This window comes from Rhipicephalus sanguineus, unplaced genomic scaffold (genome assembly GCF_013339695.2).
Source record: "Rhipicephalus sanguineus isolate Rsan-2018 unplaced genomic scaffold, BIME_Rsan_1.4 Seq6092, whole genome shotgun sequence".
In the NCBI taxonomy this organism is placed as follows: Eukaryota; Metazoa; Arthropoda; class Arachnida; order Ixodida; family Ixodidae; genus Rhipicephalus; species Rhipicephalus sanguineus.
Window position 1 is genome coordinate 9,962 of NW_023615618.1, and position 16,535 is coordinate 26,496.

The 16,535-nt window shown below is 44.3% G+C and overlaps 2 protein-coding genes across 2 annotated transcripts; one reads left to right on the plus strand and one right to left on the minus strand.

Annotated features, from left to right (window-relative positions):
* The first annotated feature begins 3,023 nt into the window (after nucleotides 1-3,023).
* On the plus strand, nucleotides 3,024-8,834 carry LOC119377900 (uncharacterized). The gene is made up of 3 exons (XM_037647191.2): nucleotides 3,024-3,314; nucleotides 4,390-4,516; nucleotides 7,855-8,834. The coding sequence occupies exons 1-3, from the start codon at nucleotides 3,072-3,074 to the stop codon at nucleotides 8,607-8,609; spliced, it is 1,125 nt and encodes a 374-aa protein (XP_037503119.1). The 5' UTR covers nucleotides 3,024-3,071; the 3' UTR covers nucleotides 8,610-8,834.
* A 4,698-nt stretch (nucleotides 8,835-13,532) lies between these two features.
* Nucleotides 13,533-16,276, minus strand: LOC119377901 (THAP domain-containing protein 1-like). The gene is made up of 7 exons (XM_037647192.1): nucleotides 16,075-16,276; nucleotides 15,445-15,585; nucleotides 15,055-15,117; nucleotides 14,913-14,969; nucleotides 14,165-14,212; nucleotides 13,912-14,073; nucleotides 13,533-13,549 (listed from the first exon to the last, which is right to left on the minus strand). Exons 1-7 carry the CDS (start codon nucleotides 16,274-16,276, stop codon nucleotides 13,533-13,535), a joined length of 690 nt encoding a protein of 229 aa, XP_037503120.1.
* Between the last annotated feature and the right edge of the window lie 259 nt (nucleotides 16,277-16,535).

A 16,535-nucleotide genomic window follows, 5' to 3' on the forward strand; every position in this document is an offset into this window, starting at 1 on the left:
ATTATAACACTTTGCTTCCACTTCGTCCCACTCGCATTCTTTTTCAGGGTTTCCTTCCTGCCGTGGGGTCACGCCTATTCTCCACGATTTCCAGACTTCCGTTGAGGCCGACTCTCGATCGGCAGCGCCCCTGGCACCACCTGAAGAAAGCGTGTTTTTGACACAAACCAGGGGCAACCCGTGTGTTCACCATTGCCGGCTTTCCACTCCAGTATCTTTTTTTATCCTTCTTGGATTCTCTACGCCAGAGTCGAGTGCACACTCTTGGAGTTCGTCGGCTGCCCCTACCCTGCCATTAAAATTGAACATCAGTATAGCGTTGCTCACTGGGCTGGATGGCGTTGAAATATCTTACGTAAAAGCGCGAACATCGCGCCAAGCGAGTTAACGGGAGTCTACGATACTTTGGAAGCGAAGTGCGATCAATTTTAGGGCTTATTCGCGAAAGTTAGCGTTGTGAATATAGACTTGAGTTGAATGAAAATTCACACTTCACTCCCAGTTGTAGTCATGTGGACCTGTGTACACAGAACGTTCGCAGACAAAAGAAAATTGATAATTTCACCGACCAGCGGGTTATTGCGGACAGTTATAGGGTGGGTTGAGCTAGTTGTATGCACATTAAAACTTGTTACATGTATACTACCGGCGCCGTATGAAACGCTAGCAGTTGTACGCGTGGTACAGTTCGCACCATTATAATTAAAATACGCTCATGCGGTTTGCCGTTCGTGAGCCACATTCATGCTTTCGATCGCGCAGTGCTGCTTAATTGGGTGTGCGCCGCTGTCAATGTGGATGACGGACGGCGAGCATGCACTATACATAGCTTGCACGTGACGTCACAGACAGGTTCTCTCAAGCTGGTTCACAAACATGGCGGCCACCAGGGGCGTAGCCAAGGGGGGGGTTGGGGGGTTCAAACCCCACCCCGAAATTTTTCAGTTTTGCTTGCGTATATATACACGCACACGTACAAACGCACGCACGAAGATACATAAAGTATGGTTGAACCCCCCCCGAAAAAAATTTCTGGCTACGCCCCTGGCGGCCACCGTGACTTTTTTATCTCATTAAAGTATCATTTCAGCGGAGGACACCCACTCGTTCCCTCCCCGCGCGTTCTTTTGTGCTCTCCCCGCTTTCCTCTGTTCACTGTTTCCTGCTCCGCGCGTTTGAGCAAGAGTTCACCCTGCGTCTCAACCAGTTTGTTCACAAAGATGGCGGCCGCGGTGACGTCAACGCAAGCCATATATATATATATATATATATATATGCCCTAAAAAATCAGCGGGCGTCGTACTCTCTCTTGCTCCTATGTATGGATGTGTTTGTGTAAAGCTCGAATCTCAATTCGTTAACAGTTCAAAAGTATATGCTGAACAGTAGGTAATACACCTTTTGCATGTCTGTGTGGGGCCCTCTCTCGGGCTGCTACGAGAAACAAACCGTACGGCGTCGCGGCGCGCGTCTGCTACTACCGCCATACCCTAGCCATAGAGTGACCACCGCCACCGCTGCTGCATAGCGCAAATCGTGACTGCGGCACATGTGCGGAGAGCCTCGCCTCGAGTGTTGTGCAAAGACATGGAGCCTTCTGGGAGTGTTTACATAACCGGCGGCTACTTTTCGGTGGCCAACGGATGGACGACAAGGCCAGCATCAATGAAAATGCCGAGCAAGAAACAGTTGGATGCCTTTATGGCGGCAAGTGGTTCCCGTTGCTCCCGGCAGACCACTAAAGGACAAAAATTCCACGACGAGGGGTACGTGCGCAACCTCATGTTTAATGAGTTGTCTACCACGTCCACGTACGGACTCCTCCGAAGCATTTGCCTCCCATCGATGAAGGGTGGCTACTACATCGTCCATGCAGTCGTGAGGAAGATTACAGGCGACATACTGGCATGCCACTGCCTCTGCCCGGCCGGGTGCGTATGATTTTTGTTTATTGTGTCATTCATACTAACCATACCAAATACCGTGCCGCTGCTTTTGCAGTTTTGTGCCGTCGTTGTACCAACCTTTTATTGCGGGAGCGTAGGGCAATGTTTTTACTGAATGGCATGCTTCGAAGTGTACGGCGTGCATGCCTAGCGTCTAGGGAGGCAACGTGAACATAGAGGGAACGGTACAAACGTTACATGATTTTCGCACATTAAAACAGCCGGCGCCACTCTGATGCGCCACACTGAACCTGTCGAGAGCCGCGTACTTAGCCAGGGTCGCCTATCCAAGATCGGGCACCGTCATCGCTTTTGATAACTTTACATTGACCGCACCGGCGCTGTCATATCAGACTAGCTTGGCAAGCTTTGTAACCTTTATACGCTACGCTATCGCCGCTGCTTGCAGGCGTGTGTATATTAAGAAATCACAATCATTCACAGCGTGTGACGTTAATAAATGAAAACCGCAGTAACTGAAAATCAGATATGGCCTATTTGATACTCGTGGCTTGAGAGTTACATTTCATCATTCTGACTGACAGGTAAGCACTGATGCAGGGATTTATACGGAGTTGTGTTATCTAACGAGGGGGGGGGGGGTAGGGGTTAAATATTTATGCGGAGTTATTTCGCGAATACCGTGGGGTCAAGTCTGTCTCAACCTAAAGATAGAGTGGGGGTGTTATTGAAGCATTGTGTGTAGATCAAGCTGACTAACATCCACACCTTTACTATGATTTCTGCAGCCTCAGTGGGAGCTGCCAGCATGTCGTTGCCTTGCTCCTCACAGTGTGCAACCTGCCATCGGGCACAGATGCTACGTGCACAGATGTGCCCTGCGCATGGATTGTGCCCCCTCAAGGTAGGAACAATGTACACACTGCCAAGTGATGACTGCTAGAATTTGTGCGCTTTTATTCGGCAAAGTGACAAGTAAATGCTTACGAGTGATGTTCATCAGTCTACATTTGAAAAGTGCACTTCCTGTCTAAATTAATATGAGTAGCAAATGTCTGTGGCAGGGAAAGTGCTGAGCTCAGGGTTGAATATACCATGAGTAGGAATAGTATATACTTAGTTAAAGCAGCAGTTGTTGATAATCAGATTCTAGATAAGCATACCATGATCATTTTAGTGGTTCAGCTGCTTTCATACTTCTGTACTGTCTTTTCAGCCAAGAAGCTAGAAGGAAATCTGCCTCTTTCGGAGATTCCTTTTGAGCAGACCAAGAAAAGGAAGCGAGAGTACGACCCCACACCTGGACTGTCTCCTGCTGACCCGACGAAGTTTTTTGAGAAGCTGGCTGAGGTTTCTCCAAGCTGCCTGCTCTTGCGCTATGCAAAAACACACGAGCCATCAAGAGACGTACGTAGCATCTTGAACATTATTCAAAATGCAGCACAGTGCCTTCGGATGAGGAATCGCAAAGCAGACGATCAACAACTAGCTTTGAACTTAATGTCCTTATTATTAATGAGAAATATATACATATTGCATGGTGGAGATGAACAAAAATACGAATAAAATAAATAACACCATAAATGGTGTTATATTGTTTTCTTTCGCAATAAAATTGTGAAGGAAAGCAATGCAGAAGTAATTGATCACATTCCTGTAATGTTCAGTTACTTCTCTATGGCTGTAATGGTCCTCTGTAATCAATGCATCTTAAAAAAGGTTATTATGATTGGTTTTTTATTTTCTGTAACACCCAAATTTGCTAAACAGAAACGACTGCGTTTGGTTCATGAGGGAATGATTCACATTTAAAGCTGCTTCTGCTCCTACACATTGTTCCACGTTGTTCAGTAGGAGACAAGGTGATACACGAAGGTATTATTGATGCTTTATCAGGTCACGCATTTTTTTTCACATGGCTGTCAATTTGTTTGCCTGCATTGTGTATTTGTTCGTTTTTTATGCATTTCCACCGCTAAAGATGTAGGTCTTGTCTGTGAGTATCCTGGTTCTTTAAGGTGGCACTGTTTGCATGAGTCGCTTTTGCATGGGTTTTTCCGCAGTGTGCTGTGAGGTGAGTTGTGGGACAACAAAAAATGTATGTATGCGCATACAGGTTCGACGAAAAAAAATGCATGCTGGCATGGCTATCATTACTGACATTTATAAGTTCAAATGTCCATTAGAATCAAGCATACAGTGCTACTTGAATTATATGGGTATGTCACAGCTTCAGTGCAGTTCCAGTGCTTAGTTGAAATGGCAAAATGAGCATCAGACACGGTAATAAAAAAGGACTAAGTTCCGTGTCTGCACGCTTTTTTACCTATTTCACCTACATGCTGGAAATGCATTAAAATTCATTATTCCAACCAGCCCAGCAACCTGCTTAATGCCTTGGCTTATTCAAGATGCATCATACTTTTCAAGATTTGCTTTTATACTGAATACTCCAAACTTTCTCTCGGCGCTTGTTCTTCAGAGTGCAGGTGAGACTGACCCTGTACTAGTGGAACCAAAGAGCAGATGCTCCCCGCAGCCATGCATTGCAGACTCTGAAGATTTGCTGAGTGAGAGAAGCCAAAGGTTCATTCAGGAGGCGTTTGATGGTAAGAGTGAATGCACACAGAAAAAAGCAACATTCGGTTTTCTAGAAACTATGCCGACAAGGTCACGTAGACACAAAGCAGAATTGCCTAAATACGCAGCCAAAAAAAAAAGAACGAAGAAAGGAAAAAAAGCTCTCAAGTTCAGCGAGGTGAACAAAATACCGTGCCCTTTCTTGGTGGTGGTATTACCGTAGAGTTCAATTATTCTCGAATGCAAAGTTCTCGATGATCTGTGTACAATCCAGAAGGGCCCTTGGTTGCTGTCAGATTGGCTCAGACAAGAAAAAAAGTAAGCAGTTCTTTCCACGCGTGGTTGGGACAGTGTCTTACGCTTACTTGGGTACCTGGCAGGCGCCTTGAAACGAAAACCAAGGTGCATCATAGTCACATGACAGGCGAGCGTGCATAGGCGTATGCACTGGGGGGCAAGGGGGACGCTAGCCCCCCCACTGCAGAAAGGTAGGGTAACGGAGCCCCCCCCCCCCCCACTTTCAACAGTGGTCACTGTCGGCTGCGCACAGGGAAACTAACAATTGACACGCAGCATTTGTTCAACACAGCAACCACGTAAATATATAATGAAATTGGTCGCACGCTTATGCTGCGAAGATTGTCCTCCGGGTCTCACGAGCATGCTCTGAAGGCTCTCTGTGGCGCAGACCGTGTATGCGACATTTTCGTGCCTTGCACTAAAGCATTGCGGAGCAGGCTACCACTGAGCAGGGCTTAGTTTTCGCGTTAACGTGATGGTGATGAACCTGGCGTCAACTTTCGCCGCCGCTGGCTGACACGAACGCAGTGCCAGACTAGCCATCCCTCTTTGTATAGCCCTTGGCAGTTTTAACGCGATAGCGTGAGAGTGCTCGTTTCGCAGAAATTCCGGTGTCGGCGTCATTGGTTGGGAGCGGAAAATCATCTGTGACCAAAAAAAAAATGCAAATAAAATACCAAGTGAGCATCGAACCCAGGCCGTCTGCGTGGGAAGCAGGTGTTCTACCACTGAGCCACCGCGCTGCTCCTCACTGCTGCCGAAAAGGTCACTATATTAATGTCATGTATTGAAAGGAGTTTCCTTAACGCACTTAATATTGCGTGGCAGAAGCGTAGAATCGCGTTAGGCGTCAAACGATGTGAATTGCACGAGTGGGTGTTTTAAAGACGCACCTATTACAAAGCGTCCAGACAGAGTTGGCGGTTTAAAGCCAGCCACCCATAACAAAGGCACACACATTACTGCGCGTATGCCCTTTAGACCACGTAGTGGATGCATTGCAACTTTGAAAATATTTCACGCGCATAATTGCTCCTGGTTTAAAGCACTCGACCCATTACATAGGGCGTACACCTTAGTGCAGGCATTCTGTTACTCACACGTGGTGGGTGCACTAGGGGCCGGATATCGCTATCGCGTTCAAGTGTTAAAGAGGAAGCTTAATGGTCCCCTAGTTGATGTAATCTCTTGTTTATTATTTTCTTTTGCAGCGTCGCACATTCAAAAACGGGACGGGCCATTAAATTTGCATGCTTCCTGAATGCTCTGCCGTGAACCGCATTAAAAGTGGACGGTTTGTAACAAAAGTACAGCCCAATGAAATTGGTCAGTTCTAAATGAAATCACCCTTTGTTACAATCATAACATGCATATGTATTATTGTCCCATAGTATGCTACGTAAAACTAACTGCACTTTTTTGACAATGTTTTTAAAAGAGCAACACTTTTTTCTCGTATTAGTATAAACTACTCTTTCACTATAGATCACGCTTTCTGCGAGAAGACACTCAGTAAGCGAGAAAACGCTTCCTGCAACACGTTCCATGCCGTCACATATTTTGGCGGCGCCTACTAGGGTCTACGTAATTCGTAATAAGTAAAAATGAAGTACATTGTCCTGTGAGGGGGGCCATAGACTTAACATACCAAGTTTGAGGAAATTTGGTGGGGCCAATGGCTCAAAAATACGTAAAATACACTTTGAAATCCGTGACATCACGGGTGGAGATTTAAACATTTTTAAATTAAACTATGAACGAGATTTTCTCTTCTATTAACAAAGCTATCATGGTAAAAGTAGCGACATCAGAGTTTTCAAAGTACAATTTATCAATCTTAACAGATTCATCGTTTCTCTTTTGTGTCCCTTGAAACACTGCTAAGCAGATTTTCTGTATATGAAGCATCACGTCAGAATGAGAGTGAATGATGGTCTTTCTAGCTCTCTGACCAGTCCTGTTTATATATATATATATATATATTATATTATATCGGCCGGCAGAGCGAAGGAGGCTAGCCCGCCGACGCACGATTGAGTTGGTACGCCACTGCGAGCGGTACATTTTTGTGTCTCACGCCGTCGCCCATGCACCATGTTCTGCATGATGCACGTGTGTGTCTGTTCAATGTAGAGGAACGTTTAGAAAAAAATGGCATGCCCTTTTCCATTCCTTTGTAGATGTTCCTAGTTACCATTACAGTTCCACCAACACTGAATGAAAGGAAGGTATTCTTCTGTTCCTCCCTAAAGGAACTAGTTCCTAGAACTTTGTTCCTTGGAATGCCATTCTCTAAAACGCTGGTGACAGATTTCAGTGGCAGAGTTGTATGAGAAGAAACCTGTTGCTGGAACGAAGAATTCATTGAGCATACAGAAATGTGACTCTCGCAGGCTTGCCATATTTACATGCATATTACATTCAGAAACATGCATATTTGTATGCATCTTTTTTTAATAATTAATGCTCTCTCGATCATGAGCTTGTTGATGATCAGCAGCTCCAGGTATAGCAATATCATCTCTAGTGAGGTCACTTGTCATAGTTGAAGGGTTACTCAAAGAAAAAAGAGAAGAGAGAAACAAACGTGCATAGTAAGACAGATAGAAAGAAAAGAAAGAAAAAGAAACATAGAAAAAAGAAAGTCACAATAAAGAACAGTGTAATGTAGTATGTAAGCCATGCACATTCCGGGTTTCACATGCCCCCCGTTTTTCCTAAAGGAGAAGGGCTCGAGTTTTTCTTTCTTTTAAACAATACAGGTGCAAGTTTATAAATAATATACTTGTTGAAGCTTACCAAAGCACCTTTTGAGAGTAGGAAGCTACAGAAAATGGCAAGAATGACGGCTAGACAAATTATCAATGCTTCTGTCAGTAGTAGCACAAGTGGATAGGACGACTTCAATTTTCCACTGCTTATTCTCAGTAAAGCCTTTCTCTTACGTGCATTGCCTCTAATTTATAAACATAAGACAAGCAATATTACACATATTGCACACTTTCAGCTGATGTTACCTCTTACTAAATTTAGGTCACATTTTCATTCACGTCTTGTAATTTTGCAGTTGTTCAGCCCCTGAGCCTTGATGACCGGGCAGCCATCTTGGAAAGCACCATGGGCCAAGCAGAAAATGAAAACTGGCATGTGGAGCGTATTGGACGACTAACGGCATCATTTTTCAAGCGGCTGCTGCGGTGCCGAAAGCCTGAAGGCATTGTGAAGGATATTATATATCCTAGGCAGGTAAACACCGAAGCAATGCGCTACGGCAGATATAATGAGGACAATGCCGTGAAAGCTAACGAGCAGATAATGACATGCAGGGACCGACATGTGACTTGCGCATACACAGGGCTGCATGTGCATCCCCAGTATCCGTTTATTGCGGCTTCTCCTGACAGAATGGTTTTTGAAGGGGGAGACACTGGCCTTTCGGAGGTAAAGTGTCCCTTCTCCTTCAAAGGAAAGGATTTCCTGGAAGCAGCAGCTTCGGTGAAATGTTGCTTAAAGATATCTGGTGACAACGTGGAACTTAAAAAAAATCACGCGTACTATTATAAAGTTCAAGGCATGATGGGTGTCACGGGGTTGAAATGGTGTGATTTTGTTGTTTGGACAAATGCTGAAAGTGTAGCAACCTCAACGCATGTAGAGAGAATTTCATTTGACGAAGTCCTGTGGTCCTCTGAAATTCTGCCTGGGTTGTTGCATTTTTACAAACAGTGCATAATTCCAGAGCAACTCACTCTCAGAGTAAGCAGAGGGCTTCCACTGCACAACGAGAAAGAATATGTCGCACACAAAAAGTGCATTGCATAATGTACCACTGCTTTTGTTATGTATTTATTTTGCAGGGCCTTTGTTACAGGTTATTTATTTATACAGGGTCTGTATAAGGAGTACATTTTTCTTTCTGGCATGACTTTTGTGGGAAAACTTAAAAGGCCCACCTCCATGATTGGCCCACCTATGAACAGGCAACCGCGTAATGTGTTGACGTCACAAACTTCTGCTATCTTTGAAGTCATTAGGCATTATCAGTGACTTAAGTCACGTAGGTTTTTGAACCACTTTGATTTTTCTACTCAGTGCAATATTTTCCACTTCATGGGGCCACTCAGAGTGACGAAGCATTTTGTGTCAGTGTGTGTTTGGTGTTAGCGTGGCTAGTGCACAGAATTGAATCCCAGCGACAGTTTCATTTGGGTAATTACTACCCACCCCAAAGATAGCGCAAGAGCCAAAACAAGTATCAACAACCAGAAACATGCCATGCCCACTCTCTTCATAGTGACACAAGTTGTTGAAAACTTTTGTTGCCTTTCCACGTTTCCTTAACATGAAGTACTTTGCCAGCTTTGCTCAATCACCTAAATGCTAGCAAGAGGTAACACTTCGTTTATGTACTGCCCTCGACTCTATGCTTTAGGCAAGGAACTATCACCCGTCGGGCAGTAAGGAGCGCTGATGGTTTGTGCATTATTTTTGCTTGGGAGGCATGCTGGTTCTTTGAAGGAGATTTTCTCTCAAGCATGTTTTTCCCCTCTAAACCAGCACTGCAATGTTTCAGAAATGGTATTTCGTCAATGTATGTATGCTCTATACTTGCCTTCAGTGTCATACTGTTTTCGTGTTATACTTAGGGACAACTTTCTGTGGCAAAGCAGCCAAGGTTACAAAGCCGAACCATGCTGTTTCAGCGGTTTCACTGCGCAGCTGCAAGTAGTCCCAGCAAAAAAAAAGTTATCTCTGTGTAACCTCGGCCACTCGATGAAAACGCACCGCACGGACTGCTACGTTGCCCGAATTATGGAAGGAGTGTTTGTTACCATCGATTGATAAAATGTTCTTCGAGTAAATATGGCATGCGTTCTTTGAAGCAATTCTGAAAATCGTTAAGTCTAAAGAATGACGAGAACGTAAGGTGGCAAGGGAGGGGGGGACCACTTTTTTTTTTTAACCTGGCCCTTAGCCCTGTTAATCTGGCCCTGCAAAATGCGCATCTTTGCAAGCAACCTCATCTTCAGCCATGCGACCACCGTTCAAGAGAACTAGCGAGTTCTTTATCGAGCGGCCGCTGTGATTGCGTGTGCTTATTTGCTGGAGAAGGTAAAATCTGTAAAATTAAAATTCTTACGAATGCTTACATCTTGACATATTTGGATAAATATTTTCTTGTAGATCTTGCAGGTACTACTTCGTAGAAAAGTGAGACAGCTGTTTTTAACTGTCAATGAGCTACTTTACCTACATGTAAAAAAAAATACGGAAAGCTCTTTTGGAAGCCACAAGTACTTAGACATCGTTTCCGCCGTGTTTGTCCCTTTTCTTTTCGCATATACTCTTGCTAGTTCGGGAAGGCAGTGGGAACAGCTGTTGAAAGCAGTATCTACAGCTTCTTTGACTTATTATAGTCATCGTCGGGAAAGTGAAGTGAACATGCCAAAGGCCGGTCACTTGGCTCCCAACGGCTTTTTTTCCTTTTGATCCCTGGCGAGAAATCTTTTTCAGCCATGCTTTCACCCCGAGTCGCACGGAAACTCGTGGTATCCGATGTTAATGGGCCCTTTCTTGCATTCATATTACACAGCGGCACGCAAGACGTGTAACACGACAAGAATCTCGACGGCTCTGCTCTACCACGCGTGTGGCATGCAGACGAGAAGTGAGATTGCAACTGATTCGAGTCTGCTTCCCAGGGGGAGAGCTGACCTTAGAGTTACTGTATATGCTACCGTAGCATATACAGTAACTCTAGCTGACCTGTACTATTAGCGCCCCCACCAAAAAAACCGGCAGCAATTGTCAACTTTCTTTTCACAGCTGCATCTATACAACTCCCCACGATATGGCGGGCCGTACCCCGTGCGTTTCATGAAATGGCCGTGGTGTAACCTAATCATTGGAAAAATGTACAGTACTTATTTTGTAGCCTCAGATTGAAAATGTCACACAATAATGAGCCAGATTACGTGGAACGGCAATATTGTTTCATATTTCCGGGTCTTTTTGGTTGCGCTGTTCACCACTAGTGTCGCATAGGCTCCCTTCACACACACAAAAAAAAATAAATGGCCTCCTCGTCGACGGCACCTTTTTCCTCAAGTAGCTCGTTACTTACACTGCATAAAATTTCCAGAAGCGTCAGAACTAAAAGCTGCTGTCAAAACAAACCAAGCAAGTGGTCTGCAATGTCTATGCCCAAGTAAGACTGACGAACCGGGACTCTCCATCGTTTCCACATTTTGTTCGGTTTGCCAGCTTACCAACGTAAGCGAGTGTAGTGCTGCACGGCTTTATAAGCGATACCGTGGTGAGAAGCAAATGAGGCGCTTCGAAAGAGTCATCAGTAGGCCTACATGCTCAGTGATCATAGTTGAACGCACTCAACCACTGAGCACACGCGAAAAAATGAACTGCAGCAAACGCCTATCTGTCGCGCCGAAACTGAAACCGAAACCAGTTTACGGGGAACTACTTTGGCGCAGTTACACAGAGCAGTTAGCTCTGCCCCCTGTAGCTTTTGCTTCATTGCCACAGAAAGTTGTCCCAGAGTATAGTAAATGCACGGAGAACCCTGAGCTTTCTGAAAATGTTAATTCAACATTCACTTCACTGTTCTGTGATCTATTTGTTATACTTGCAAGTGCTAGCTAGTCCAGTTGCTTCATTTCATGTTTCTATGGGAGCAGCATTCTGTATTCTAGCCTGAATAACCAGGCATGCTGTGACCTAAGCCAAAAATAAAAAGTGTGTTTGTAGTTTTTTTTCATTTTATTAGCAATAAAACTGTTCATAAAACTCTGAACACAAAAATCGCAGCATACATTTCAAAGTGCTGAATATCGGAAACAAAACATGAAAACTGTGTGCACAGCACAATGCCAGGCTGTAACAAAGGTTTCTGTGGCAGCAATACAATAACCTACTTTTTGACTATTTTGATATAGTGCTACAACTTCCTTCCTGGTCCTCTGATACTTTTCTGAGGGATATCGCATGTGCCCGCAAACCAACGAGGCCAGTACGAAACCTGTGGCTACATCTCTTTCTTGGTCTCAATACCAACTATTTCGTCGCAACTTCCCAGATTCTCCTTGCTCAACAGCAGAATGAAATCATGTCTCTGAACATAATATATTATGCTCCAATCCTGCACGCTTTATTGTTATTTATCAAGACTTTCTTATGAAAGAGTTTACGGGGGAGATCATGGTACCCCTTCCCCTAACTCACGCCTCGGATCAATACATATTGAGGTGGCACATGAATGCTAGTGTGCGGAGATATGCGTGGATAGACTGGAGTATAAATATAAGCTAATGTAAGGCTTATACTTAAAAGGACACTAAAGAGAAACAATGAATTGGTTTAGATTGATCAATTGTGCTCGGAGAACTTTTGTGTCGTTTATTTCACCACCATAGGTTTATTATTAGAGGAGAAAATCAAGTTCAAAGTTTGACTTTTAAATATCGTACTGAACTTTGTAATTAGTGACGTCAAAAATTTCAAAGAGCATTTATCGTATTTTGGCGCCACTGGCTCAACGAAATTTCCTCAAACTCATTATGTCAGGTCTCTGGCCCCTTCAGAGGACAATGTACTTCATTTAACCGATTAGGAGCTACGTAGGCCCTAGTAGGCACTGTCAAAAAGATGCGACGTCACGGCAAATGGTGCGGGAATTCCAAGGTGGCGTCGCCACCTGTATTTTCTTTATGCGCGTTTCCCCGCTTATTATGCGTCTTCTCACCGCAAGCGTGGTGTTTTTGGTATCGTGAAAGACTACTGTACTAATGTGAGAAAAACCGTTTTACTCTTTAGTGTCCCTTTAATGCTACAGACGAGTAGATAAAACAATAGGTCAGCAACAAAAGGTGGAGCTCACTCAGACTCATTCAAGGAATATATTTTGCACTTAGGACCCACTCGGACTTACACTCACCAATATTTTTCTCAACCAGACTCAGGACTCACTAAAATTTTCCTCAACCGGACTCACGACTCAGTCTAAGTCTGAGTGAGTTGACTCATGAGTGAGATTGCCGACCTATGACACTGCATCTGAAAATTAGCAGTACTTGACAGCATAAGTATAGCAGAGCAGCAACGATTTGGTCCACATTTAGCACTTTTTTGTTCCGCATTTATGGCACATGAGATGCCAAGCTAGTAGTGTTATCCTTCACTGAAATAATTGGTGGTTGGAGGTTGCACAGAAACGCACAAGTTCGAAATATCTTGCTGGCAATGTCCAACATAGTTATAGGAACTGGCCTATCTAAAAAATGGTACTCTTTGATCCGCCTTATAACCCTCTCAACATGTATCCTAGCTCCAGCAATCTTCCCAGTAGCAATGACATCACTTGCAGAAAGCTGACTCCCCATCTTAAATGGTGGCATGTAGATTTTTATGGTTGGTGGGAAAATGGTATCTAAGCGGAAGCCTTTATCCACCATAACACCATCACCCGGGTGCAAGTGTTTCAACAGTTCGCTTTTCTGCACGATTTCAGTGTCACTTACGTGACCACCCTATAGCTCAGGAACAAAGCATATATATCCATCCGGTGTGACTCCTACCAGGGATTTAAAAGTGTTGAAATGTTTATAAGCAGAAAAGGTCTGCCGTTGTGCTTTTAGTTTTGAAGACTTCTGGATACGAACCTCCGTGCAGTCCAAAACCACTCTGGTGTTAGGAAAATCTGAAAATGCCTCTGGCATGTGCAGTTTTACATCAGCTAGGGATGGTACCTTTGTGAGAGCAAAGAGCTCTTTATCTAAGAAGTTAATCCAAGTGCGAAAAATTCGGCTTAGGCTCGATTCCGAGATGCCGAACAATCGGGCTACTTCTTTTGCACATACACCTGTTCGTAGCCGGTATAAAACCATAAATAATTCGTCTCTCTTTGAAAGCTGCCGATCTGGACAGGTAACTCTTTCTTTTGGCTCTTAGAGGTTATTCTGGGGTGCCCAGTACACCATTTTATCAGCATTTTCTTTCAGCTGATCAAAAAAAGCATCAAATTGGCCTTTCGACATGAACCCGGTATAAAACTTGAAAGTTGAACTGTGTACAGTATCAACAGAAAAGCTCTGTGATTGAAGCCTTTTACATTTGGCTTCCAGGTCCTGGATTTTTTTACACAAAGCAATATTTTCCAGCATCAGGCTGTTCAATTTAGTTGTCTGGTCATCCTCCACCTGGTCCTTGGCTATGGCAGTGGTGTCAAGCATCAGCAGTGCGGCAGCACTTTGATTTTCTTGTAAAGTGTGGCCTGTACATGCAATGAATGCAAGGGAGATAAGAACAACTGATGAGCACATGTTTAAAAATCTACTGCAATATTATGAATCGTAGGTATCTACCTCTGCTGGCATTGGACGTGTCCACATTCTCTGCATCCATGGTGCCTTCTGCATAAAGAAAGTTTGCAGACATGCGTGATGCGTTACAATTTCTTGTATCAAATATATTCATACTCTTTAGCAAGTCAAGCATGCCGAAAATGCTCTTTTACAGAAAAAAGAATAATGCGATGCACCTTCTTTTTGTGCTGTCATCCTTTGAGAAATAGGCAGTGCAGATGAACAGCTTTCTTTCACTACACTGTCACCAAACGAGGGAGATAATCTCTCTTAAATGTGTACAGCATGCGTCAACGAAGTTTGACATGCTGTTTAGACTCGCGATCACTTGGGGTGATGGACGGTAGGATAACACAGCCGTCACTTTCTTGTCAGTGCCAGTGTTTGGTTGCAATGCTTTTTTGTTGTCATGTCTTCCAGCTTTCTTTTTTTTTTTGCTTAAGTTGTTTTGTGCACACTTACATAAACTAATGTTTTCCCAAATAAAAATTTAGTGATGATTTCATTATGTCTTGTCCATTACTTAAACTTCTTCCTCATCTTTGTGAGCGCTGCACCAACTAAAATATTGTGGTCAAACAAGCTCAGTTTTCGGTTTTAAATTATGAAGAGTTTCATCTCTGTCATCCAGCAATGAGAAATGTGCTATGGGCATGCACCACATGCACAAACAGCCCGAGGCATGCTCCTGCCACTGACTATAGCAGGTCTTGTCCCATTTAGGGGACTAAGCTTACAAAATTCTCACCTGTGGTCTCAGAATAGCTGTTATCTGACTCTTCCATCTCCACACTGTTTTCTTCACCTGGGGAAATAATTTGGTTGGTGTAACTGCACTGGCATACTTGCATAAAAGTGGTGCAGTCTAGTTTTCCAGAGGCTTAACTCACCTCCTGAAGAAGTGTCAACTGCCCCAGGGTCTTGTTTCTGTTTGACTGGCATCACTGGAACAGCTTCAGTTGTGAAAGAAGCAAATCAGTAAAGCAATGAACTTGCGACGCAAATGAACGCTAGCACTTGATCGAACACCCTAAAGTTTCAACTCGACACCTATATCTGAACCCACTATAATATAATGATAAAAAAGGGAATATTCAACTCGGGCACATTGTGAACTTTTGTCCTAAAAAGTACTCATTACCACACCTCACTAGACTCTTTGGACGTATTTGGCAGCTACTGCAGTGGTTGTGTATGCAGACTGTACAAAAGCTGGTGTTTTCTTATGCAAGCGCGCACTCGATCGTCGTGCTGCGTTCGCTTCCGCAAAACGTACATACCTCGTCGTTGCTTGTCGCGCTGTGTCGTTCGCGCTGCCGTGCGTGAATAGCGCTGCAAGGCATCCTTCTTCCTAAACTCATCGGTGTATACGAACAGTGATGGCACGAAATCAGGGTGCCTGGGCGAGTTGGACGGCGAACCTGCAAGATCCGTGAACATCACACTACGGTGACTGGAAAAAAACGGCCGCACGTTGTAACTTCGCTAAGATAAGCAAAATGCCGCAAGATTTATAAATCGGTGCGCGGAAGTCATGTCAACATATGCGAATTGTTTTTACTGAACAGCGAATGTGCTTTGACAACAGAAATGAAGCGCTGACCGCCCGTGAACGACAGGCCACGACACTACACCCTTCGGCATTCATTATGTTCTAGAAACAGTATTTACGGCGACTCCTTTACGCCAAAGTAAACAACAGCGTAGTTACGCTGAGACCGAAGCGATTAAGGCGCACTTAGTCATACTTCGCTGTTGTCGACGTTCTAAACCAAATGCTGAAAACATATCGTACAAAAAAAAAAGCCGTAGCGCGACTACTGAACTGCTGTGTGACGACACGGACACAACGCGGACACATGTTCTTGTCGTACGCCATCTAAGTAACAACATTTAGTTATCACACATACCTTGAACGAAGTGTTTTTCGCACAGTCTTGCCGAGTCCGAAGGCTGCCACGGACTGCCGTCTTCATTTTGGCGCTTCACAGCCCTGATCCACGCTTCACGGCGCTGACGATCGCGTTTCACCGATGGGAAGCGGAAAAAATGAATGTTGCTGCCGGGCACGCCTCGGGAAGTGCATCCATAAGCGGCACATGTTGACGGCATCGTGCTAATAGAACCAGATATATCGGTAAATATATTTCAACCACCTGCACAAGTCAATACTTCTGTCACCGCTAAAGCCGCGGCGGAAAGAGAGGCGGCGGCGTCTGCGACGGCGCCGTACAGACCATTTCCCAGAGTCGCCGCCAGGAAGCGGCGCATGCGCTGTAGAGGCATGCAAAAGGCGGATTATAACAAAAGTAAAAAAGAGCAGGAAAAGTGCTCTTTCCCACTCTTCTATTGACACCTTTGCATCATTATT

Excerpts from the sequence above, each read along its gene's own strand:
- LOC119377901 (XM_037647192.1), bottom strand. The coding sequence starts at position 16,276 with ATGCCGTCAACATGTGCCGCTTATGGATGCACTTCCCGAGGCGTGCCC. Across the intron at positions 15,118-15,444 it reads GCGCGACAAGCAACGACGAG|CTGTTCCAGTGATGCCAGTC; the intron begins GTATGTACGTTT and ends TCACAACTGAAG. Across the intron at positions 14,970-15,054 it reads AGTTGACACTTCTTCAGGAG|GTGAAGAAAACAGTGTGGAG; the intron begins GTGAGTTAAGCC and ends TTATTTCCCCAG.
- LOC119377900 (XM_037647191.2), top strand. The coding sequence starts at position 3,072 with ATGATCATTTTAGTGGTTCAGCTGCTTTCATACTTCTGTACTGTCTTT. Across the intron at positions 3,315-4,389 it reads CACACGAGCCATCAAGAGAC|AGTGCAGGTGAGACTGACCC; the intron begins GTACGTAGCATC and ends CTTGTTCTTCAG. Across the intron at positions 4,517-7,854 it reads CATTCAGGAGGCGTTTGATG|TTGTTCAGCCCCTGAGCCTT; the intron begins GTAAGAGTGAAT and ends GTAATTTTGCAG.